Source organism: Sus scrofa, chromosome 2 (genome assembly GCF_000003025.6).
Source record: "Sus scrofa isolate TJ Tabasco breed Duroc chromosome 2, Sscrofa11.1, whole genome shotgun sequence".
NCBI lineage: Eukaryota > Metazoa > Chordata > Mammalia > Artiodactyla > Suidae > Sus > Sus scrofa.
In genome coordinates, this window is record NC_010444.4 from 59,209,677 (window position 1) to 59,234,270 (window position 24,594).

Here is a 24,594-nt window from a genome sequence, read left to right on the forward strand (position 1 = left end):
ATTGGCTTTATGTTGAATCCTGATGCTCATGATATCAGGCAGAGTCCTGGCAGCAGGCAGGAGTCCCTCAGAATGGATGATTCAAGAGAGTGGTATTAAGAGCTCCTGCTGGGAGTTCCCGTCGTGACGCAGTGGTTAACGAATCCGACTAGGAACCATGAGGTTGCGGGTTCGGTCCCTGCCCTTGCTCAGTGGGCTAACGATCCGGCGTTGCCGTGAGCTGTGGTGTAGGTTGCAGACACGGCTCGGATCCCGTGTTGCTGTGGCTCTGGCGTAGGCCGGTAGCTACAGCTCCGATTCAACCCCTGGCCTGGGAACCTCCATATGCTGCGGGAGCGGCCCAAGAAATAGCAACAACAACAAAAGACAAAAAGACAAAAGACAAAAAAAAAAAAAAAAAAAAAAAAAAAGAGCTCCTGCTGTGGCAAGATGGGATTGGCAGTATCTTGGGAGCACGGGGACATGGGTTTGATCCCCAGCTGGACACAGTAGCTTAAAGATCCAGCGTTGCCACAGCTGTGGCTTAGGTTGCAGCTGTGGCTTTGGTTGCAACTGTGGCTTGGATCTTATCCCTGGCTAAGGTGCTCCATATGCCACGGGGCAGCCAAAAATGGAAAGAAAGAAAAAAAGAGAGAGAGAGAGTGGTAAAAAGGGGATATTTGCAAAGATGTGGCAGGGCTGGGTAACTGACATAGGGTGGTACAGCACACAGAATGGACAACAGTGAGGAGCTGTTAACATGCCCAGGCAGATGGCTCACTTGCTGAAACCACGGCCTTGGGTTGGGGGATGCAAGGCGGGAAATGTGGAGAGGAAAAACCCTCATCTTCTCACCCCTTCTTCCTTCCACCTCCTGCTGGTGGCCCCCCTGGCTGACTCTAGCAAAAGGCTGAGGGCCCACGTGAATGTGAATCAACCTCCCAGCACACAGGGCAGGGTGAAGTGTGGACAGGTAGATAACTAGCCCTACTCAGCTCTCTCCAACTCACCTTCCCCCCACTACCTGCCCATCACTCACAGGCCTCCATCAGCCCTTGGAAACCATGGCCATTGACCGCCATGCCACTCATCCCAAACTATTCTTGGGGTTGCCAGCAACAGAAGCAACTACAGCTGACTTAATCAAAAGATTTATTGGGAGGATCTTGGGGAGGCTACAGAATAGACAAGGAGGAAGGAATGCCATGGCTGTGGCCTCATCAGGGCCTCTTGCTCCCATCCTGCAAGGCTCTTCTCAAATGAAAAGTGTGGGGAAAGAACACCAACTCTGGACCCCTTGGGTAGGGAAGGGGGGCAGAACCCATGACCAGTGTCCTGAGCCTGCCTCCCACCTCCAATGGGGCAGAGATCCATCCCCCAAAGAAAGGGGGATGGAAGCCACGTGGCAACAAAATTAACCAATATCCTTTTCAAGATGTGACCTGTCCACTTCACAGGAGGGACTGGGGGGCCCAAGAAGTGGCCCCGACCCACCTGGGCCAGGCAGGTGGCACAAGACACTTTTTCAGAGACACCCCTCATTAGGAACATGACATGGGCTGAGTAGCAGAGAAGCTGTCGTTCCAGATGGCAGCTGGTTCACACTACTCAAGCCATGAGGAGTTCCCAGGGTTCCCCTCCTACCCCTGTCTCAGAAGGGGCCTCGTGGGCAGGGGTCATGGCCATGTTCAAGCCACTCCCCAAGGGACAGACGGAAAGACCAACAGAAGCAGGCTCAGTCGAAGGCATTTCTTATATACACGGTTTATTCCTCCTGACCCCCATGCTGCAATTCCAGCCTTATCTGCCTTCCCAGTATGGAGCTACCCACCACCTCCTCCCTCAGGGGGCTTCCTCTCAGGGAGCTAGATCTCCAGAGATGGGGTAGAGAGAAAAGGGGAAGCCCTAACACAAGGTGGCTCCCCTGTGACCTCAGCCCCCCAGAGAGGGGAGAGAGGAAGAAGGAAGGCAGCACAGAACTGGGGTTCAAATACTCAAGAAACTACACAATAAAAGACAAAAGTAACACGCTCTGGGGATGGGGGGCAGGGAGGAACCAGAGTCAGATTCCCCCCCTCCCAGCAGGGGCATGGCAACCCCAGGACCCAGGGGGTGAGGGGCAGGGCTTGAGAGAGAAGGAGAATAAGGGGGAAGGAGGAGCCCAAGGATGGTCCCACCCTGACCTGGCCTCTTAGGCAAAGGGCAAGGAAGGCCCGAGGAGCCCTTGTACTTGGCAATGGAGGCCTACAGCTTGGTCAGGTCCAGCTTCAGCTTGTAGGGTGGGGGGCTGTCTGCAAAGGCGTGAGATGGGGGAGGGTACAGAGGCCAGTCTGGCTCTACCATAAAGCCCTTGTGCTGCTCCAGAGTCAGGGGCTGCAGGGGGAGGAAGAGGGAGGGAGGGCTATGAGTCTCCCTGCCAACCCCACCCCACGCAGGCAAACCTACTTCCCACCCCTGATCTCAGGTCTCCCCTACTAAGAATGGGCGTTGTTTTCCTGCATTTTCACATGGGAGTGAAGAAACTTGCCTATGGTCACTCAGCCAATCGGGGTCCCTGGCTCCATGGGAGAAGGGGTGGCCCTATTCAGATGAGGGAACAGTTCTCCCCCCATGCTCCTGGCCCTGCCCGCTGGCCTCACCCACCTGGAACTTGAGGTGCTGGCCGGGTGCAGTCACCAGAGTGGAGCAGCTCAGCCACAGCATCACCAGCACAGAGAGGAAGAGGCAGCAGGCCAGGATCCAGCGAGGAAGCCCGGAGCGCCTGCCCCACCCAGCAGGCTTGCTCAGCGGCCCTGGTGGGGTCAGAGAGCCCCTCCCCTCCGGCCCCACCTCCACCCCACCTCCAGTGTTCTGCCACCCACCGGGACATGCAACTGAGGAAGTCATTGTCCTGAAGCTCATCAGACTCAATCTTGGCTTTGCTGCTGGTCTTGACTCGAATCTTGGCCTTCCTTACCTTGTCCAAGGGGCCTACGGGGTCTGAGAGAACAGGTCACCTCTCAGCAGCCTCCAGACTTTTGCCAAGAGGTGACAGAAGCCATGGAAAGAAGAAAGGAGGCCAGGACCTGGGACAATGGGGCATGGGGTCCTGGAATAGATCAAAACCCTGAAAGGTGGACCATGGAACCCTGGGAGATGGACCATGGAACCTGGGGAGATGGATCACAGACCCTGGGGGATGGACCATGGAACCCTGGGAGATGGACCACAGAACCTGGGGAGATGGCCTATGGAAACTTGGGAGATGGACCATGGAGCCCCAGGAGTTGAGAAATGGAAATCCCAATCCTCAAGGATTTGTTTGCCAGGAGGACCCTTTGTGGCAGTGGAGCACCTGTGGCAGGAACACTGGTCTAGGTTTGGACCTTACCAACATGCACCTCCAAGGCCTCAGGGTGGGATCCCCGCCAGGTCACCTCTACTCGCTGCAGACGGGTCCCCTCGTGCCCCAGGCTCTCTACTACAGGCTGGGTCTGGACCAGGAATAAGACAGCACAGAGAAGTCTTTTAGAAAGGCACCACCTTGGCCCTAGCAAGCACCTCTCTGTGCCCCCATGTGGGTTACATTGTCCCATGCTCAGCTGGTACCTAGGTCCACTGGGGAGAGAGAAGACACCCTCTGTGGAGCCATGAAACAGTGCAGATGCAGTTCCCTGCCATTGTGTGGCCCTGATTTTCTTGACCCCATCCTCCAGCTCCTAAAGTAGGGACATGATCCAGGGCAAGCCAAAAGAATCACAAGGATTAGCTGAAAGGTCATCACATGGCCAGCCAGGGCCAATCAGCTTAGTCAAAACCTTGAGAGAGGTTGTAACCTAGAGCCTCAGGCATCCACCATGCTGTGAGGAGGAAAGTGCTTGCTTGGGAATGAAGCCACCTCAAAGGACTGCAGAGTCAAGGGATAGAGGAAGACACTGAATTTCTGGATCCAACTGTCCCTGAAATTTGCTTACCTGTGGACTTGGCATCCCCTGAGCCAAGAAACAACACATCCCGCCTTCCTACCCTGACCACCCAACCACTACTCTGGTATGGCCCCTGCCAGAGCCCTCACCTGGAATACCACCACCTTCCCATTGTCAGTCTGCAGGTAGTATGTCCAGGTAGAGGAGACGAAGCCCTGAGCCGAGTTGACAAGGTCATTGCAGAGGGTGGAAAACAAGTCCAGGAGCGAGAGGGCCCCACTCGGAGCTTCCAGGACCTTTCTCTGCCAAGGGGAGGCCCAAGGCACAGAAATGTCATCAACGTAGGACATTAACCAATGGGAGGGGATCTGGGAGAAGTCACTGGGATCAAAATCCAGTAAGTGGTTTGGGGCAAAAGGACTTCATACAAAGAATCCAGACCTCAGCACTGCATTTGGCTGGCTTGGTGTGCCCTTGGGAAAGTGGATTGCCCTCTGAGCCCCAAAATGGGGTGATTCTATTCCTTCATGGGGTTGCTATGAGATTTCAAGTAGACAATGGCACAAGTGCCTAATAGGTAGTAGCTGCTCTTATTAGAAATGTTCACCATCATCATTGCTCTTATTTTGACAGCATCAGAAGAGAACTGGAATAGGAAGAAATGACAGAGCACTGTGCTTGTATGAACAGTGAAAGCCTGGAGAGGGTGAAGGAAAATGAGGGAAGAGAGGAAAGGTCTTTCTGGGGAATCCCAGCACATGGGTTTCTGGCCATGATGAAGGATTTCCTCTGCCTCGGTTTCCCCTGATGCAGTGTGGTCTAGACTCACTCCCAGACTATGACAGGTGAGCAGTTATTGTCTCTCCCTGGGGTGGAGGGGGGTGTTATGTGTGTGCTTGGGAGGCTGTTCTTCCCCGAACCTCTGTCCTGAGCCCCCCACCCCAGATGACAGAAGCTCCCTGTTCATCGCAAGGAAAATGGCCAGGAACTGGCATGAAGGTTGCTCAACAGTCAGCTCTGGTGCCACTAAACACAAGTGAGGTGAGGGGTGGTCACCACAAGTCCTGGTGGCACTGACTTTAAATCTCACCTCTGCACAGCCCTAACTGTGACCTTGGCCAGTTGCTCTGTGGGCAAGCAATGGGGGTGACACTGTCTCAGGTGCCTCCGGGTGGCACAAGGAATTTGGAACAGACCGAGGTCAGGCCTGGATCAGGACAAATGCTTGGTAAATGCTGTAAACAGTGGCTGTTATGGTGGGGGTGGGAGGAGGGAGGATTTCTCACATCATGGAGATGATGATTGAGGTTTGAGACATGATATAGCTTAATCAGAGACACCCAGTAGGCCCGGAATGGAATGGAGAGCTTGGGGGACTCCGCATATGAGTACAGATTTTGGGGGGCAGAGGAGAGGCGGGATGCGCCTGGGGCCACAGGTGGGAGGGTGCCCACCTTCTGCTCCGGCTCCAGCTCAGGCTCAGGTTCCAGCTGTGGGTTCTGGCTCCAGCAGCCCTCGCTGCAGGCCTGCTGCTCCGTCTCCTTCACATAAGCCTCCACACAGGCTGCAGGGAGCAGGAGGGGGTGACTAGGGGTGGGGGCAGCCCTTCCCAGGCCACCTCTCCCCACTCTGGCTCACCCAGCCAGCCCTCACCTGCTTCACACTCTGCTTGGGTGGCATTGGGCTTGGAGCTCCTGGCCACGAAGCGGCAGATGGAGAAGAGGCGGCAGCCTCGTTCACAAGCACTGATCAGCACGGCCCTATCATACGCATTCACATGCGGGGACTCAGTGGGGTCCTCCTCCAGCTCCTGAAAGCGGAGATGTGGGGCTTAGCCCCAGCGGGGGTGGGGAGGGGGAAGAGCAGCAGGAGATCAGCACTGGAAGCTCTTGGGGGGAGATAAAAGATTTGATGCCCCCCCAAATCTAGGGAGATTTGGGGTGAGGTTGGTGAGAAGGCTAAGAATAATAGTAGGGCCTCTTAACTCTGAGGAGGAGAGAGGGAGGGGGGCTTGGGAAGGGGAATAAACAATGGAAGTCATCATTGGGTTTGGGTAAAGGTTGGAAAATTGAGTAAGAGGGAGGGAAATTGTTCCCTCCTCCCCCAAAGGCTTCAATGAGGAGGGATTGTCAGGCCTGGGGGTGGGGGGTGCTCAGAGGAGATTTTGTCATCCTTCAGGCCTGGGAAAATTGGGATCTGACTTGGGAGGGGTACTGGTAACTGAGGGGGGTAGGGTGGAGGATGTAGAAGCTGCTTGGGTAGAGGGGGAGGAGAAGGGGACTGTCAGGCCTGAGGGAGGTGGGGGTTGGGCGCCGCGAGGGTCCTTGCGCAGCACAGTACAGCCAGAGACCGGGAGGTGGCATCCAGGCTTAGAGGGTCTTCCACAACCCCGAATTCATCAGAAGGACCCGCATCCCTAAACCCTCCCGTATCAGAGGCACCCCACTGCCCCTCCCCCCTGCAGGACCCCCAGCCACTTCGAATGAACCCCAGCCCTTCCCCCACCAGAGGGACTCATCCCCATTGGAAAACCCCTCTTCTCTGACCCCTTCCCCCTCCGAGGAACCCCTGTCTCCCGCTCCCCAAGGAGGAAACCGCATCCTTAACCCCTCCCCCATCGGAGAGATCGCGGATCCTCTCGCTGGAGCCGCATGCGCTTCACCTGAGCCGGCTGCGGACTAGGGTAGCGGTCTCGGCACCGCAGCTGGCAGCTCTGCGTGTCCCCGAGCTGCAGGGCGAAGGGGTCGCGAACAGGCGGCGCGGGGGTGGCGGGTGGAGGCTGCAGCAGCAGCAGCAGGAGCGGCATCAGTACGACCGAAGCCATGGCCAGGCCGGGCGCAAGGAACGCGGGGGACGCCGGCTCCTGGCAGGCACAGAGGATGCGGCGGCAGCGGGGATTGGGTCGCTGACGTCACCCGAGCGAGGCAGCCTGGGAAGGGGGGGTGGAGGATGCGGAGAATGGGCGCGGGAGCAGCGCTGCGGCACTGTCTGGGTGCTAGCAGGGCGAGGCAGGTGGATCGTGGCCCCTGCCGTCTGTCCCATCTCCAGAGTGTCATAACACCTCCCTCGCATCCAGGGACGAGGGGATCTCAGCCATCGCTAGGGGCCAAAAGGAAACATAGGGTGATAGGATGGGAGAGAGATCTATTCGCCAGGGGAAATCAAGGAAGGCCTCTAGGAGTAGGCGATATTAGAGCTGGCCCCGCGAGAAGGGCAATCGACGCAGAACAGCGAGGGCCCGAAGAGGGGACGAGATTGTTGGAAAAGAAAACAGCAGGGCGGTGGGGCTGGCCCGAGCCCCGCCAGAGTGGAGGTGGAGGGTCCTGAGGGTTTCAGGGCTGGATTAAAGAAGGCCTTCGGAAAGATCTGTGGCATCAACTCCTCTGATACGCAGATCGGAGAGGGGGTACCTTGTGTGCAGTTTGCCTCCTTTAGGAAGCTCTCCCAGGCCCTCCAGGGTTACCCCAGCCTCTCCTCCCACTGGCCCAGCCCTGATCCACAGACCCAAGGGATCTGGCCCCCCGAGTGGGGTTCCCTCGGCCTGGGGCTGAGTGGGAGGGGGCGCAGAAGTGGTGATAGGGACGATTGAGTGCTGTTAAAATTTCTAATTCTCGTGGGAAAACTTGGGGCAAACAGGAACACTTCTGGATTCCACAACTGCGCACTCCAAGGTGACACAGTGCAGCCCTATGAATCTGGGGTTAGGAGATTCCCCCTAGCTTCCTCTCCTGCATGCATGTTAGTAGGGGCGCCCCTTTAAGCCTGAGTCCTTGCAAAAGTGACACTCTCTCCATCGCTGGCTTGCCCTGCACAGGTGCCTGCCGCCTGCGCAACTCCCATCCACGCTCCGCCCCAGCAGACCCGTTCGGCAGCCACGCGGGGTCGGCGGGTCAGAGGGCGCCGCAGGTTCCGGACGAGGAGGAGGGGACGCGGGGGGGGGGTGCTGGCGCGCCCCCCGCCACCTCCCCTGGCCGGCCGCCGCTCTTTCATCTTAGCGGCCTCGGCCAGCCCCCACGTGGCTTAATCAGGCGCGGCTGTGCCTGGCGGACCCTGAACATCTGGATCCCCGTGCGGCCCCTCCCCCGTCCCGCCCCGCCCCTCCCGGGCTAAGCTGCCGCAACCGAGAGGGGAAGGCTTCCAGTCTGTGGTTTGCGGGAGAGCCAGGGAACCCCACATATAAACCACCGCTCGCCAGGCCTGCGCCTTGGGAAATAGCCATTGGTTTTGACCAATACTGTACCCCATTTCACAGGTGGGAAACTTAGTTCCCAGGACATCCAGGCAGAGCCAAGAATTCAAGCCCACACATGTCAATTCCAGAGCCCCGCGCACTGAAGCCTTCCACAATTACTGTTCTCATTCATTCCAAACAAAACACTTCCCAAGCATTTTCTTGCAAAAACCTTATAAGGAGGGACTGGTAGGTTGTCCTAATTTATAGATGAGGAAATTGAGGCTCAGGGTGGCAAAGGCGGCCGGCCCAGATGGCAAACAAGGGAAGCAAAAAGAGACGAGCAGACCTCTGACAAGACTGGAAGGTGGGGCGTCAGGAGAATCGGGCTTCAGAAGCTTCTCTTAAAGCGCAACAGGAAGGAAGGACACCCGCTCCCCTTTAAAAGCTAAAGGGGAAACTGAGGTTGGGGGAGTTCGGGCGCTGGTCTAGGTCGCAAGAGAGGAGTGAGAGGGTTTGATTGCCTCCCATCCACCCCCCCTTTCCGCTGCAAGAGGCCGCCTGGGGCGGGAGCGGAAGGAGGACTTGACCCTGGCCCCCCAGGTGAGCCCCCGCGCCCCTCCTGCCATTCCCGAGGGAGCAGGTCCAGGTGAGGGGCGGCGGGCCGGCGGGCGGCCGGGGTCGGGTTTCAGGAAATCCGCCGACATTCCTTCGGGGCTTAAGAGGGAAAGTTGACTCGGCGCCGCCCCTCGCCCCCCCCACTTCCTACCCCCCGGGGCGGCCCGGCCGGGGCGGCGGGGGGGGGGGTGCGGGGGGCGGAGGTGGGGCGCTGCGGCCCTCCTGGGCGTGAATCAGAGGCGGGCCAGGCGTCCGGGAAGCGGCGGCCGAGGTCAGCGCGGGCATCGGACAAGCACCCTTTGTCCCTTGCCGCCCTCGCCACGACCCTGCTGACCCCCACCGCCAAGCCGGGTACAGGCTGGGGAGCAGGCAGGGCATCACGGCCCCGGCGCTTTGCTAACAGTGGGTGGGGGGAGGGGAAAGGGCACATCTGTCACCCCCAATATAACTGGCTCCTCCTGGGGAATCCAGACTTCTGAAGTTCTTCTCCAGGGTGCGGAAGGGTAGGGAACTTAGGCCTCTGTGACCTTGTGAACACTGGCCCTGACTTGGACATGGGCACCTCTGCACTCCTGAGATCTCACCTCCAATTCATATGGGATCTGGATTTTTAAAGTACAGACTGCACAAAGCTTGAGACCCAGGCATCCCAGCTCTCCAGGCTCATCCTCTGGGGTAGAAATGATAAAGCCCTACCTTCTCCTGCACACAGGTCCTGAACCTGGGTTTTCTGTTGCCCCAAGCTCATGTCCAGACCCTCACTGTCCCCGCTTCTTGGGAACACTGGCCTGGAACACAAGGCAGCTAATCCCATACTGAAGAGCCCTGACCATGGGGGTCTCAGCATGGGAGAGGCAGCTCTGTGCCCTCTTCACATGGGACCTGATGGTGCTGTTACCACCACCTCTCCCTGGTTTCCTCCCCAGAATTATGCAGGGAGTTGAGCTGGAGGGTCTCCCCCACCCCCCTGCCCGATGATGACGTAAATCCTTAGGTGTAAAGACTAAGGAGGAGCCCCTCCCTCCATCTGTACCCCCAGTACATTCCTAGCCACTGTCAAGGACTTGGGTCAATATTTGCCTGAAGTTCCATCAACGCTGGTTCCCCTTCCTGCACAAAGAGGTGGTGGGGCTGAGGAGGAAGGGGTTAAGGAAGGCACCTGGAGGACCAAGGGCAGGGAAGAGTGCACCTAAAGTTCAAGTTTCATTCCTTAAAGTCAAAGGTAGTAGGTAGAGGTCACCCAGGAGGCAGAGGGCATGCTCCAGGGTGGGGCTGGGCAAACAATCCATAGCCTTCTACAGGTAAAGGACCAGAGAAGGGTACTACCAGCTTGGGTCACACAGCAAGTCAAGGCCTGGGTGGGACCCCAGATGCCATTATTCACTGGGACTGAGTTTTCTTGCTACTCAGAAGGACTGGGATTCTCCATCTTTTTATTTTGCAAATGTTTACTGAGCTCTTCTCCTGCTAATGACACTGGGCCCAGCATGGGGTCCTTATGGCTCTCAGGGTGCTCATGATCTAAAGATGTCTCAAGAGAAAGATGATGTTTGAAGAACTGTGTTACGAAGACAATTGAAAAAGTGGAAGGGGATGGAGGGTGCCTAGGAAGGAGAGTGGGTGACCCTCTGAGAACACTTGACCTGTGACCTGATGGAAAAAGTGCTAGCTGGGTGTGTAGGGGGGATTGGGGGGAACTGCATCCCTGCAGAGGGAACAGCAAACATACCAAATCCTGTAATGATAACAAGCCAAGTGTATTTGGGGAAAATGGGGCTGCAGCAGCTGGAGTGGAGTGAGGAAGAGGAAGGAAGAGGATGATGATAGTGGAGAAAAGGAGGGGGGAGAGGGTGGCAGGGCAGTGAAGACCTGCTTTGCTTCTTTTAGAAGCTCCGTCTGCCTGCTGTGCAGAAGAGGGCTGGAGGGTTTACTGGGAAAGCCCAGGAGGAGGCTGGGCAGCATCCCAGACAGAGATGATGGGGCCTAGACCCAGATGGGATGGGGAAAGGGGGTCCGAATCTCAGAACGGGGATGTACTTTGGAATCAGAGCCAGCAGGATTTGCTGATGGATTGGACATGGGGGATGAGCGAAGGAGAGAGTTGTCACGCGCACCTCCAGGTCTCTGGTCTGAGCACCTGGTTGGATGGGGAGAGTGGGGAATGACTTGGGGAGGATCAGAGACTGGGTGGGGAGGTGGGATATCACCCCAGAAGCCTGAAGTGCCCTAGGGGTGAGGCAAACATTGCAGGGCAGAGGTTGTAGGAGAGGAGGGGTGTATATCCTGGAAAAACAATTTCAGACAAAACCCGCCACCTCCCCTTAACACTCTGGCAGGTGTGACTATGGTCCCATTTTTCAGAGATGACAAACTGAGGCTCCAAAAGAATGTGCCCCCAGTGCCAGGCGCTATTGCTTAGACTGTGGAGCCTTCTGCTGTGTCGCACCTTCCCACAGGAACCCTCAGGCTGGCTAGGAGTCGTTCGCCGTGCTGAGGAGGAAACTGAGGCAGAGAGGCCTAGTCTGCCCCAGCGAAGGGCGCTGCACCATGCCAGGGCTTTATGCTCTTCTTCACAAACCCATCCAGAATTGAGAACCGGGCGGGGGTGGGGGGATTCACTCTGGATTCCATCCTTCAATCTCTTTTCTGACAGTCTGAGATCTGAGTTGGGGACCTAAGGAGTAGCCTTGAGCAAAGGAGGTGAGAACTCCTGAGCCCTCCTTGGACACTTTTACCGCCTTGGCCAGTTAGGAACCTAGAGGGAAGGTCCAGGCCTCTAAGGGAACCCCTGGAAGAGGGGGTTAGAGCCCTTCCCCTCTGAGGGCACGCGACTGGGGGCGGCGCTGCGACTCAAACCGCGGGGCTGGAGGCGGCCCCGGAACTCTCATTTCGGGCTCCCCCTCCACCCGGGCCTTAGGGGCCAGGATCCTTTTATCTTGGGCGCCCGAATCTGGTGGGGACCTGGGGGGAGGGGGAGGCGCCCGGAACGGGAGGGGTCCCAAAACTCAAGCAGTGGCCAAAAATAATAACACGGAGAAGGATCCCTGCGCAAGAAAAGGAAGACAAACTATGCGTCGCTCGGGGCGGCCGGCGTTACCTGGAGTCGGCAGGCGGCGGCCGCCCCAGCGATTACTCACTGCGTGGCGCACCCCACCCGCGGGCCGCTGAGCGGATTTTTCCGTGGGGGGGTGTCAGCGAGTGGCGGGGGGGAGGGCCTCCTTAGCACTTTCCTTCTGAGAATCTCTCCTGCCTGGCATACGCTATCCTCCCAAGCCCCCGTCCCCTTTCGCACCGGGGCCCATCTCGCCGACCCCCCGCCCACTCGACAACTCCCTACTGAGGCCCCGGGTGCCTGCGCGGAACCTCTGCTCGGTCCTACTCAAGGGGGACAGCTGAGCCAGGGTGAGGTCCGGGGACTCCTTGCCTTGCAGCTTTTTCTCCGTCTTCCCTCCAGCAAAGCCTGGGGCCGAGGCTGCTGCACGGGGAGGACCAGAAGAGGCGGGATGAAGTGGGAGGGGGAGCGCTGGGCCGACTGGTGGGACTCGAGAGCCGATGACTTGGGGCAGGAGGGAGGGCGACTTAGGCCCCTGGGGAGGAAAGGGGGCTGGAGAGGGGAGCAGGCGGGGCTCAGGGACCGCTCAGTGGTGGGGGGCGGGGCCAGAGTTGGGGTGGGGGCCGAGACAGAGGATGGGGGAGGAGGAGCGGGCCAGGGCTTGGGGCCGCAGGGGACATTGAAGGGGCAAGCGGCTGAGAGCAGGGTGCAGGGCAGTGGGCAAGGGTATGGAAAAGCGACTGGGGGCGCCAGGTCCCAGACTGGGGGTGGGGAGCCTAGAGCTGGCGGGGTTGGAAAGGGAGGTCCCAGGTCGATAAGTGTAGAGTAGGGGTTTTGGGGCCGCGGGACAGGGCGCGTGCGGTGAGCAGCAGGGCGGAGGCCGGACGGGTGGGGCTCGCAGTGCCCGCGGGCGGCCGGGCGGGCGGCGGGGAGGCCGGTGCGGGGCCCGTCGCCCGCCCCCCCCCCGGGGCCGGGCCGGGGGCGGGGCCGGGCGGGGCCAGCGGAGCATTAGCGCCTTGTCAATTCGGCTGCTCAGACTTGCTCTGGCCTCCGCGCCCGCGCCCAGCGACGTGCGGGCTGCTTAGCCCGCGCCCGGCCTGCGCCCGCGTCCCGCGCCGCCGCCGCAGCTGCCGCCCGCCGCGCGCCCCCGGCAGCGCCGGCCCCATGCCCGCCGGCCGCCCGGGCCCCGCCGCCCAATCCGCGCGGCGGCCGCCGCCGCTGCTGCCTCTACTGCTGCTCTGCGTCCTCGGGGCGCCTCGAGCAGGATCAGGAGCCGGTGAGTACCCGGCGCTGTGCTCCCCTTTTCCCGCCTGGGCCGAGAGCGTGCGCCCCGGGGGCAGCCGCGGGGGGAGGGGTCGCGGGCGCCACCTGGACGTCCCGGGAACAAAGGAAGGCGCCCCCGGAGCGGCCCTCGGGGCGCCCTCACCTGTGGGGTGCAAAGCGCCGAAGTCCCCTGGCCCGAGGGTAAGGCTTCCGCTACCAAGGCCTTCTTACCTGGGCTTCCCTGCGGAGGACGCCCGACTCGGCTCCGGGAGGTCGAGGGGCCGCGGCCTGGGACCCTCTGCACGCCGGGACGCGGTGGGCGCACGCAACAGAATCTGCCACCACTCCCGGGCGGGGGCGCACGCGGTAGGCGTGCTGGGTGCCGGCCCTGAGCGGGCCCCCCCGGGTAGAGGGATGAGCCCCGTGAGGAAGGCGGGGCGGGAGGGGGCCCGCTCTGGCCGCCTGGCGCGCGGCCCGGGGTCCCCGGGGACGCGCCTCTCCGCGGGCCGGCGCCGCCGCCCTCCCCCGGCGGGACCCCGCGCGCGGGGGTCCGCGGAGTCCCCGCCACCGGCGACGCTCAGAACCGTTCCCGGCCACGCTGCGCCGGGCTGGGATACTCTAACGAGAGAAATCTTTGTGAGAGAGTGGGTGAGAGGGAGAGGGAGCAGGAGCCAGCGAGTTCGGGCACTGCGGGCCTAGTCTTGTGGGGGGGAGGGTAGCCACGGGGAACCCAGAACCCCCGCAGGCTGAGACCCCCGCCCAGTTGGGAGTTCCTGGCCTCCGGCACTCTCCAGTCCCCCACCCGATACACACCCCCGCCAGGACACCGTCTCCACATCCAGACCCACTCTGGGACACACCCAGAGACACACAAAGACTCACACTGGCTTGTGGCCCGTCACCCTCGCCCTCAGATGCGCGCACACTGCATCCCAGATGCACATTCGCACACCATCGGGGCGCGCACACACACATTCCATCCCTGACACACACACTCATGGTCACACACTCTTTCTGAAGGGGGAGGCAACATAGGGCACACACGCAGGCACAGCCTGTCCTGAATGTTCGCAATCACTCCATAAACCCCATCTAGGCATACAAATTGATCAGGGTGGGCATATCCTGCTCCCCAGGTAGAACCACACTGCCCAGAGCTATATGCAGGCTCCCAGAGGTGCTCCGCCAGAAAGGGCAGGGTTTAGTTTTTTGGGGGCACTTGCTGAAAGCCTCACATGCCCAAGGCTCCCAGGCAGGTGAGGGACTGTCCTGGGCCCTCCTGGGGTTCCTGACAGTTCTGCCAGGCAGTGGACAGCACCTATGAGTGCCACCTTCAGTGGCAGGCTTTGTTTCCCAGCCAGCAGAGCAGCAGGAAAAGGTGGTGGCAGTGGGAGGATTGTTGTGCGTGTGTTTTTTCCTTTAAGGGGGAAGAAATTAAATAAAGGAGTCTCACACCTCGGCAATATGTTTCTACTTACGGTGTGTCTTAGCACCTGACCAGCAGGCGGGTGGGTCGTAAAGTGTCTGCAGGTACCAGCAGGACAGGAGATGGGGACCCCTGTGGGGACCCTGGGATAGAGGCCACCCTCCTGCCTTGCTTGCAGAGAATCTCACACTTTTCCCTTTTAAAACACATGGTGTTCCTTTTTAATAACGGCAGTGGCTCCAGATTGGGAAGGGGGAGAGGAAAAAACTTTTAAAGGCCCCAGCTCTGCGGGAAAGGCGGGGAGTCAGGGAGCGGAGGAGGGGGGGCTGTCCAGAAGCCTAGCCCAGGAATATGCTTAGGGGAGCCTTACAGGAGGCCCCCCCAAACCAGGCCAAAGGCCCCCCTCACCACAACCTCAGTGGGCTGTCTCCAGCTGCTTAGCCGCAGGGGCTGGAATGTATGCATCCTGGTCCCAGCTTGGTGCATTACTTGGGGAGGCCTGGAGGGAGTGCACCAGCCAGCCAGGAGCCCAGAGCTGGGAGGAACCCTAATCCCAATAGTCCCTGGGCACCACAATGTGCTAGACCCTCTGGACATTGTGAACTCATCTCATTAATCTCCCCAACAGGTAGAACGTATTTTTCTCCCATTTCATGGAGTAGGAAACTGAGAACAGGGGTGGGGAAGCCAATTGCCCAGGTGCTCCAGCTGAGATTGGCACCCACGTGCCAGGAGGAGAAGGCGTCCCTCTGACCTTTCCCGCTGGAGCTTGGGGTGGGGGGACGGGCCTGGACAGGCCCGCCTGGCCTTGCCCTCTCGCCCCGTCCCCCGCCCAGCCCTGGGAGGGCAGCTGCAGCTGCTGGCAGGCAGGCCACACCAGCCCAGGCCAGGCGGGTGTGGCAGAGGGGCAGTGCCCCCCCAGCCAGGACCCCCCAAAGAGCCCCCTTTCTGGCCTGGCCTTGGTGATGGGTGGGGGACAGAAGGGGCGTGATCCACCCCAGGAGGGCTGACAGTGGGCCTGGGGTCTGGGCAGGCCTGGCTGTGCCGCCCACCCTGCTGGGGGGGCCCAGGCAGGAAGCAGTGGGTGGGCCGGGGCAGAGACGCTGGCACGCCCGAGTTCATGCCGGAGGAATTCCGAATTAGCGGGCGGCTGGCTGCCTGGGACCTCCGGGGCGGCCCCCTGGCCCCCCGCCCCGGCCGCCCCCGCCTCCTCGGCTCTGGCCCGCTCAGCCGGCTCCTTCGCACGGACGCTGAGACCTCCGGCGAGCCCTGGGCCAAGCCCCAAACGCAACTGCGATCCCAGGCTCCAGCAAGACATGGCCCTCAAGCCAAGTTTGCCCCGGAAAATTGTAAGGGCCGGCCCCAGGAACTGTGTCCACCCCACCTCGCCCATCTGGGGCAGTAAGGGCCAGCACAGGGCAGCTGCTGGCATTCAGGGGACCTCCCAGGGGACCAGGATCACCCTTGGCTGCCAGGGAAGCTGGGCTACTCCCGCCTCTCTGCCCCCCTGCAGTCCCTTCTGACAACTGCCTGGTGATCCTTTTAAAATATAAATCCCTCCCCTGCTAAGAACCCTGGAATAATCCCTCCCTTCAGGTTTGGCCCCTGCTGACCTCCCAGGCCTCATTTTCTACCACCTCTGCCCCAGGATCTTTGTACTTGCCACTCCCACTACCTGGACACTCTCTTCTATATATTTTCATGGCTCCTTTTTTCACTTTATTCATGTCTCGCACAAGTGCCACCTCCCCAGACAGGCCTCCTGGGCCATTTAGCTCTCACCACTGATTCAGGCTTTATGATTAAATTCTACCTATTTAATCTTTTAGATATTAATTTGTTCTTTTTCCTGCTGCATCTTTGGATTCAAGGCCCACAAGGCATGAATTTTGAGTATCTCGGTCATCATTATGCCCTTAGGTCCCGGCACACTGTAGGTGCTCCTTAAATGAATGAATGAATAACAAAATGAATGAATGAGACCCTGCAACCACTCTGATGGAGGGAGAGACCCTCTCCCAAAGACTCAGATTAGTAAAGGGACCAGGTCAACTTCCACAGTGAGTTGGTGGGATTCGAACCCAGGTCAGCCTGGCTTAAAGGTCCCACAGTGTTGTCCTTAAAGTAATATTTTCACTCTTTTCAGACAATTCCATGTGGTTGATACTATGATGCCCACTTCCCAGATGAGGAGACTGAGACTCAGAGGGTCATCAGGGATTTGAACTGTGCATCCCCTCCCCCTCTTTTGTGCCTTGGTTTCCCCTTGGGTCAAAACAGATTCCTCTTAGGTTCTAATCTTCAGAAGGGGAAGCCATGGGCTGCCCTAGCATCAGGCAGGAGGAGAGGCATCAACCACAGCATTCCAGAGGCCCCTGAGCCCAGCACCCAATTCAGCGCACAACCCAGTTTAGGAAGTCACTTCCCATCTAATCTTCCCAACAGCCCCGAGGACTGTGAGCTTTCTTGTTCCCATTTTGCAGATTAGGAAAACAGAGTTGCAGTTCCCGTTGCGGCTCGGTGGTTAACGAACCTGACTAGCATCCATGAGGACACGGGTTCGATCCCTGTCCTCAATCAGTGGGTTAGGGATCTGGCATTGCCATGAGCTGTGGTGTAGGTTGCAGATGCGGCTCGGATCCCATATTGCTATGGCTCTGTTGTAGGCCAGTGGTTACAGCTCCCGTCGGACCCTAACCTGGGAGCCTCCATATGCCTTGGGTGTAGCTCTAAAAAGACAAAAAAAAAAAAAAAAAAAAAAAAAAAAAGGGAAAACTGAGTAGAGGGAAACCATGCTAATGGCAAGTCACTTTGGATAGGGATTGGGAGTCTAGAGCTTGCCACATCCACCTTCAGTTCCAGGTGGCAGTGAGGAGCAGAATTTTGGAGACTGACAAATCTTGGTTTAAATAGTGTGCCGTTCTAGTTGGTGATCTTCTGCAAGGGACTTGATCTCTCAGAGCCTTGTCGTCTTTTTTCATCCATAAAACAAGCGATTCTAGTAAGGGGTCATGGCACCCCTTTTTAGAAATGCCTTCTGGAGTTCCCGTCGTGGCTCAGTGGTTAATGAATCCGACTAGGAACCATGAGGTTGTGGGTTAAATATCTGGCATTGCTGTGGCTATGGCATAGGCAGGCGGCTACAGCTCCGATTGGACCCCTAGCCTGGGAACCTCCGTATGCTGCAGGTGCGGTGCTAGAAAAGGCAAAAAGACAAAAAAAAAAAAAAAGGAAATGCTTTCTTCTCCACAGAGACATCTACTATTGGTGAGGTTCTGGGGGTATCAGAAAGAACACACAAACTGTTATTTCTAATTGTTAAAAAGAAAATGAAATGAGATTTAAAAAAAAAAACAAAACAGAGTGTAGTGATTGTCAGAAGTATGTGCAAAGCAAGAATTACTTGGATCTGAGTGAGGTTTGAAACCACTCAGAAAGCCTTGTGCAAGTCAGTGAGAAAGTGGCTTGGAAGGACCTGAGTTGTAGAATCAGACAGTTCTGGGGCTGAATCTCTGCTTTACCACCAATCTTGGGGTATTCTAATTGAACCTATCCTAACTGAACCTCAATTTCCTTCTTGGTAAAATGGGGGACAATCATAAACGGCTTCTCTGCAGAACTGCCATGAGTCCTGGAGGACCTAGAATGGTGGGGGGGCGGTCAGGGTAGCTCCATCCCAGTCCTGACAGGTGCTCCTCTCTGACCCCAGACACGGCTGTGATCAGTCCCCAGGACCCCACGCTTCTCATCGGCTCCTCCCTGCAGGCCACGTGCTCAGTGCACGGGGACCCATCTGGGGCCACGGCTGAGGGCCTCTACTGGACCCTCAACGGGCGCCGCCTGCCCCCCGAGCTCTCCCGAATGCTCAACGCCTCCACTTTGGCCCTTGCCCTGGCCAACCTCAACGGATCCAGGCAGCAGTCGGGGGACAACCTTGTGTGCCATGCCCGTGATGGCAGCATCCTGGCCGGCTCCTGCCTCTATGTTGGCTGTAAGTGCCCCCCGCACCAGGACACCCAGGGGTAGCTCTCAGGTGCAGCATCTCTCTCTGGAGAGAGGACACGAATCAGGGACCCTCTGGTCTGGGGCTGAACAGCGGGCATACCAGCACAAATTGAGAGGTACGGGCCTCTGGGGTGGGAATGAGAACCTGGAGACCCACCCGACACCATCTTCAAGAGAGCCATGCAGGTGGTCCTGCCAACATCCACGTTGTCCATCCTCCTTCCACTCCACGGTGGGAGCCCCCGCTGGCAGCCAGCAACTCCTCCCTCCACCTGTCCATGGCTGGCCCAGACCCTCAGCCCCTGCAACTCCACCCCTTCCCCAGTGCCCCCAGAGAAACCCTTCAACATCAGCTGCTGGTCCAAGAACATGAAGGACCTGACATGCCGCTGGACGCCGGGGGCCCACGGGGAAACCTTCCTCCACACCAACTACTCCCTCAAGTACAAGCTGAGGTTGGTGGTGGCCCTCGGGTGACATATGTTCCAGCCTGGCTGTGTGGCCTTGGCCGAGCCCGCCCTCTCTGAGCCCTGGTGTCCCGTCTGCACGACAGGGCTACCATGGGGAGGTTTGGGGCCCCAAAGGGACCTTCACATGTCCTCCTCCCCTTCTGCCCCTGCAGGTGGTACGGGCAAGACAACACGTGTGAGGAGTACCACACGGTGGGACCTCACTCTTGCCACATCCCCAAGGACCTGGCTCTCTTCACACCCTATGAGATCTGGGTGGAGGCCACCAACCGGCTGGGCTCAGCCCGTTCAGATGTGCTCACACTGGACATCCTGGATGTGGGTGAGCCTGGCCCCCCGCAAGTCCAGCCTGGCCCACCTGGGGTTCCAGGCCCCACCTCCAGCCCAGCCAGTGGCTGCAGCTCAGCTGAGGTCGGACCCTGCTAGTTGGGATGAGGAGGAGCTAGGCATCCACCCATGGGTCCCCAGCCTCCTGAAGCAGCCAGGATACCCCCACTCTGTGGAGAACACCTGGCCTGGCTGCCTCCCCCCTCGGCAGCCCAGGTGTGCTGGAAGGGGCCCCCGGGGAGCTGAGAAGGGGGCGTCCAGGTCGGGAGGCGCCCCAGGAAGCAGCAGCCTGGAGCTGGGGGGGTGCAGGCGGGAGGCAGGAAATGGATGATCTGCGAGCAGAATTGGGCCTAATCTAATTAGGGTGTTTCTCAGCCCCTAGCAGGCCTGTGCCTTAACCCTTTCAGCCCCTCACCAAGGCCTCAGGGGAAGAGGCCAGCCTTCCTTACTGCCCAAGGGGCTCCCAGAAGGATCCTGCGGAGGCTTGGACTCCTTCCTCTAGCCTGCTTCCCGCTCTGCTTCTTTATTAAGTCCTGAAGCTGCAGTGGGCATGTTCTAAGCCTCAGTTGTCCCTCTGCACCCAGCTGTCATATGGAGGTCCTTTGTAAAGTAGGAGGAGCTGGGGGTGGGCGGTGGAGGGGGTCAGGAGGAGCTTCTTCCCAGGGGTCTGGCAGCCTGAGGGCCCCCTGATCTCCTGGGCATCATCATCATAATAATATCATCGTCCAGGCAGTGTCTGCTTTTTAGATAGTTCCCTGAAGATAGGATTATGTTTCTCCTGTCACAGATAATAATGGTGATAACAGCTAACATTAATTGAGTGCTTCTAGGTGCTGAGTGTTTTCCTGAATAATATCTAATGTAATCCACTCTTCCTGAAGGGGGCGGGGGGGGGGAGAACGGAGGCAGGTGCCATCTAAGCCCCGTGCCCTGGTATTTGGACCTAGACAGGGGCCCGCCAGGTCCAAGGAGACTCCGGTGACTAAGCCCCGCCCCGCCCCCCTAGTGACCACCGACCCCCCGCCCGACGTGCACGTGAGCCGCGTTGGGGGCCTGGAGGATCAGCTGAGCGTGCGCTGGGTTTCGCCGCCCGCGCTCAAGGACTTCCTCTTTCAAGCCAAGTACCAGATCCGCTACCGAGTGGAGGACAGCGTGGACTGGAAGGTGCCCGCCCCTGGCCCCCCAGCTCCGCTCCTCCCCCCACCGCCCCTGTCCCTGCCTCTGACCCTGCCCTTGGCGCCCAGGTGGTGGACGACGTGAGCAACCAGACCTCTTGCCGCCTGGCGGGCCTTAAGCCAGGCACAGTCTACTTTGTGCAAGTGCGCTGCAACCCTTTTGGCATCTATGGCTCCAAGAAAGCAGGGATCTGGAGCGAGTGGAGCCACCCCACCGCCGCCTCCACCCCCCGCAGTGGTGAGCACCCCATCAGGGCTGGGTGGTACCCCACCAGCCAGCAAACCAGCCTGGGCTTCACTTTCCTTGTTTCCTCCAAGAAATCAGAGGTCTCAAACTCTTGGCCCCCTGGAGGCCGAATGTGGCCCTTGGATCTATTTTCTTGGCTTGTCATTTGGGGATAAAATGTTTGACCTCCACGCAGACTTTTAAAAACATTAAGTTTTAACACAAATATCCTTGATTCTCTAGAAAAACTGACTAGAAAATGTAACAGGGAGTTCCTGTGGTGGCGCAGTGGTTAACGAATCCGACTAGGAACCATGAGGTTGCGGGTTCGGTCCCTGCCCTTGCTCAGTGGGTTAACGATCCAGCGTTGCCGTGAGCTGTAGTGTAGGTTGCAGACACGGCTTGGATCCCGTGTTGCTGTGGCTCTGGTGTAGGCCGGTGGCTACAGCTCCGATTCGACCCCTAGCCTGGGAATCTCCATATGCCGCGGGAGCGGCCCAAGAAATGGCAAAAAGACAAAAAAAAAAAAAAAAAAAAAGAAAAAAGAAAAGAAAATGTAACAGGGCACAGCCAGAGTTACCCCCAGAGCCCCACAGCCCCCATCGGCAAAGGCTGCACCTTAGGTCAGGACCCCCACCCTTCCATTGCACCATCCCCATCTGGCCCAGTTCCCCCACATGTACCCCTTCTCCAGCATCTAAGAGCCAGTGAGTTTGAGACCCTTGATTCTAAGGCTGATGGGCTGCCAACTCTCCTTTTGAAAGGCTTGGTTTGCCCTTCTGTTCAAATTAGGGGGATGGGTGATCAAGGGCCTGGCCTGATTCCCTTTGCTGTCTGGGGTTCATCTAAACCCACAGACCTCCCTTCTCTCTTGTGTGAAATGGTATGAATTCTTACTTGGTATGTCGGGCCTCAACTTCCTCATCTGGAAAGTGGGGACAATAAGCATGCCTGCCTCAGTGCGTTTAGATGAGAAAACCCATATTAAGTGTCCTCGTGGTGGGTGCCACCGAAGCATTTGGCAAGTAATAGTGACTGAGGCTCCAATCCCTGCTCCCCCCATGGTTTGACCCAAGGGAGGAGGCTTCTTTTTCTCAGATGAGGACACCAAGACCCCAAGAGGTTCAGCCAGCCCCTAAAGTCAAACAGTGATCTGAATGAACTCAGTTCCCCGGAAATCCAGGCTCACGCTCCTGGGACGATGGGGAAACCAGGGCCCAGAGAGGGTCCCAGAATCAGGGAGTGGCAGAACAGGACTCCAACCAGTTCCCCAGCCCCCCTCCCGGGCCCCTTCAGGTTCGGGGGTGGGCGGGAGCTAGCATAGCCGGGAGGGGCCTGAGCCTTGGCCCCTGCTCGTGCCCAGCACCTGTGATTCTTGCACGGGAGCCAACAGGCGGCTGCGTCCGCTTGGGAGGCTGGGGAGGCTGGGGGAGGCCGGCAGGGGCGGTGGGGGCCGGGGCTGTGCCAGGGCCTGTCAGCGGGTCCCCGGTGTTATTTATGATGTGAGGCCGATGTCCTTATCCGCCGGCCTGCTCAGGCTGCTCAGGGCTGGCTGCGGCCAGCGGCTGGACCAACAGGCCAGCCTCCCACCTGGCCCTCCTGGCCCACTCCCCATCCAACCGGCTCTTACTCTCAGGCCTGTCCTGGGGACTGTCCCCTGCCTTCAGAGTCACCTCGAATTGTCTGGCTCCCTTCATTTTTCTGTCGCTCTCTTTCTATCTTTCTGCCTTTCTTGGTTCCTGTGTCCCTACATCCCCAGGGTCTCTGTCCCTCCCTGCTCTGGCTCTCTCCATATCTCTCTCCATCTTGCGACCCTCTGCATCTCCTTGGCTGTCCCCAACTGCTTTCACTGTCCCTATATCTCCTTGCCTCCATCTCTCAATCCCTGCCTGTCTGTCTTTGTCTCTCCAGCTCTTTCTCATCAGCGTCTCTCTCTTCCTTCCTCTGCCCCCTGCTCTCTCTGAATCTCATCCCTCTGGCCCTGGCCCCTCTCCTCCCTCCCTCCACTTCCACTCACACCTGGCTCAGGCCACAGGAATTGGTTTCCTGGAGGAGATGTGGAGGAGGAGCCCCTTCCTTCCCCTGCCCCCATCTCCTCGGGGGCGCAGCTGGGCTGCTGTGCTTGACCGTGGGGAGGACCGGGTCCCAAAGAAACAGGGAGGGAGTTGCCCAAGGGGAACGCAGTCCCGCCGGCGCGGTGGAACCTCCCTCTCCCGCTCGCGCGCGCCCTCTGCCGGGCGCGCCCTGACGTTGCCGCTCCGCCCCATCAGAGCGCCCGGGCCCGGGCGGCGGGGCGTGCGAGCCGCGGGGCGGCGAGCCGAGCTCGGGGCCGGTGCGGCGCGAGCTCAAGCAGTTTCTGGGCTGGCTCAAGAAGCACGCGTACTGCTCAAACCTCAGCTTCCGCCTCTACGACCAGTGGCGCGCCTGGATGCAGAAGTCACATAAGACCCGCAACCAGGTAGGAAGGAGGGACCCCCGGGCGAGGGGTGGAGGGGTGGGGCCAGGGCGGGTGAATGGGCTGGGGAGGTAGGTCCGCAGCCCCCAGACACTGCCTCCTTCCTTCCAAGCACAGGACGAGGGGATCCTGCCCTCGGGCAGACGGGGCGCGGCGAGAGGTAAGGGGGGCCCAGGTGGGTGGGCAGGCAGGGAGACAAGGGCCCCTCCTGGTGGCCACAAGCCGTGGGCCCCCCACCCTCAGCCTTAGAGTTACTGAGGTGCAGCCCCTTCCTCCATCTCTTATTTGTCAGCATTTACCTACTGTATGCCTGGCCCCGTGGCCCTTAGCTTAGTAAGAGTGTACCACCCCTTTAAAATGCCCAGAGGGGAATGTCATCCTCAAGAATGAATGCACATACTCACTCTGGTAGCGTATGAGCGCCTCCTGCATGCTGGCCCTATGCCAAGAGCATCACCTGCAGGACATCCCAGGGGATGGATAGATAACTTCTCAGACGGGAAAACCACTGCCCAGAGAGGGACAGTAGCCTACTCAAGGTCACCCAGCTGACAGTGGTAGGGCCAGGCTCTGAACTGGGGCCTCCTCATTTGCTCTGTGGTGCTGGCCCCTCCCAAACTCCTTGCTAAGCCTGGTTTCCCCTCTGCCTGCAGGTCCTGCCAGATAAGCTCTAGAGGCTGGGGCTGCCCTCCTTGCTTCATGGAGACCCAGGGGCCACCCCAAGACTGGAGCCACCTCGGAACCCTCATCCCAGGGTGCCTCAGCCCTCGAAGCTGGGGCAAACGCTCTGAGCTCTGAGGGCCACAACAGCTTTGGCTTCCATGTGAGGTGTACCCCAGTGTGGGGGGGGTGTATGAGGGTGGGCTGAACTTCAAAGAACGCCTGCCAGGGCTGGGGGTGAAGAAAGGTCATTGCTCGCCCTACCCAGGACCCCTCCAAAGAGTCTTTTTAAATAAACAAACTATTTAGGTGCCATGATTGTGAAGGTGAGTTTGGGGCTAGAGTAGGGGCTGTGGGGTTTAGTGGAGGTGTAAAGAATCCTAATGACCCTTTGGGACAGGAATCTGCGCCTCCCAGAATTTCTAACTTTCTCCATGATCTGAAATATCTAGTTCTAAACTTCTTGGAGAGTGTGACTCAAAACACCAGTTTCTCGGAGTTCCCGTCGTGGCGCAGTGGTTAACGAATCCGACTAGGAACCATGAGGTTGCGGGTTCGGTCCCTGCCCTTGCTCAGTGGGTTAACGATCCGGCGTTGCCGTGAGCTGTGGTGTAGGTTGCAGACGCGGCTCGGATCCCGCGTTGCTGTGGCTCTGGCGTAGGCCGGTGGCTACAGCTCCGATTGGACCCCTAGCCTGGGAACCTCCATATGCCGTGGGAGCGGCCCAAGAAATAGCAACAATAACAACAACAACAACCAAAAAGACAAAAAAACAAAAACAAAAAAACACCAGTTTCTCAAAACAACAAATACTAGCTTCTACAGTAATGGGGGGGTGGAATCTCGCATCCCCCCCCATTCC

At 58.8% G+C, this 24,594-nt stretch overlaps 2 protein-coding genes across 6 annotated transcripts; one reads left to right on the forward strand and one right to left on the reverse strand.

Moving 5' to 3' along the window:
- Window positions 1,728-13,341, reverse strand: TMEM59L (transmembrane protein 59 like). 3 transcript variants are annotated; one of them, XM_021077858.1, is made up of 8 exons: window positions 13,220-13,341; window positions 6,547-6,813; window positions 5,538-5,694; window positions 5,339-5,448; window positions 3,350-3,452; window positions 2,841-2,958; window positions 2,623-2,740; window positions 1,728-2,352 (listed from the first exon to the last, which is right to left on the reverse strand). In XM_021077858.1, exons 2-8 carry the CDS (start codon window positions 6,706-6,708, stop codon window positions 2,224-2,226), a joined length of 897 nt encoding a protein of 298 aa, XP_020933517.1. In that variant the 5' UTR covers window positions 6,709-6,813; window positions 13,220-13,341; the 3' UTR covers window positions 1,728-2,223. The 3 variants fall into 3 exon arrangements, with proteins under 3 accessions (XP_020933517.1, NP_001230746.1, XP_020933515.1); NM_001243817.1 differs by lacking the exon at window positions 13,220-13,341 and adding an exon at window positions 4,034-4,186 and having other exon boundaries at window positions 6,547-6,776; XM_021077856.1 differs by lacking the exon at window positions 13,220-13,341 and adding an exon at window positions 4,034-4,186 and having other exon boundaries at window positions 2,623-2,958.
- Window positions 12,875-24,047, forward strand: CRLF1 (cytokine receptor like factor 1). 3 transcript variants are annotated; one of them, XM_021083475.1, is made up of 9 exons: window positions 12,875-13,001; window positions 18,124-18,405; window positions 18,745-18,874; window positions 19,042-19,211; window positions 20,223-20,380; window positions 20,461-20,629; window positions 22,888-23,075; window positions 23,185-23,232; window positions 23,726-24,047. In XM_021083475.1, the coding sequence occupies exons 1-9, from the start codon at window positions 12,890-12,892 to the stop codon at window positions 23,744-23,746; spliced, it is 1,278 nt and encodes a 425-aa protein (XP_020939134.1). In that variant the 5' UTR covers window positions 12,875-12,889; the 3' UTR covers window positions 23,747-24,047. The 3 variants fall into 3 exon arrangements, with proteins under 3 accessions (XP_020939134.1, XP_020939135.1, XP_020939136.1); XM_021083476.1 differs by having other exon boundaries at window positions 23,190-23,232; XM_021083477.1 differs by lacking the exon at window positions 23,185-23,232.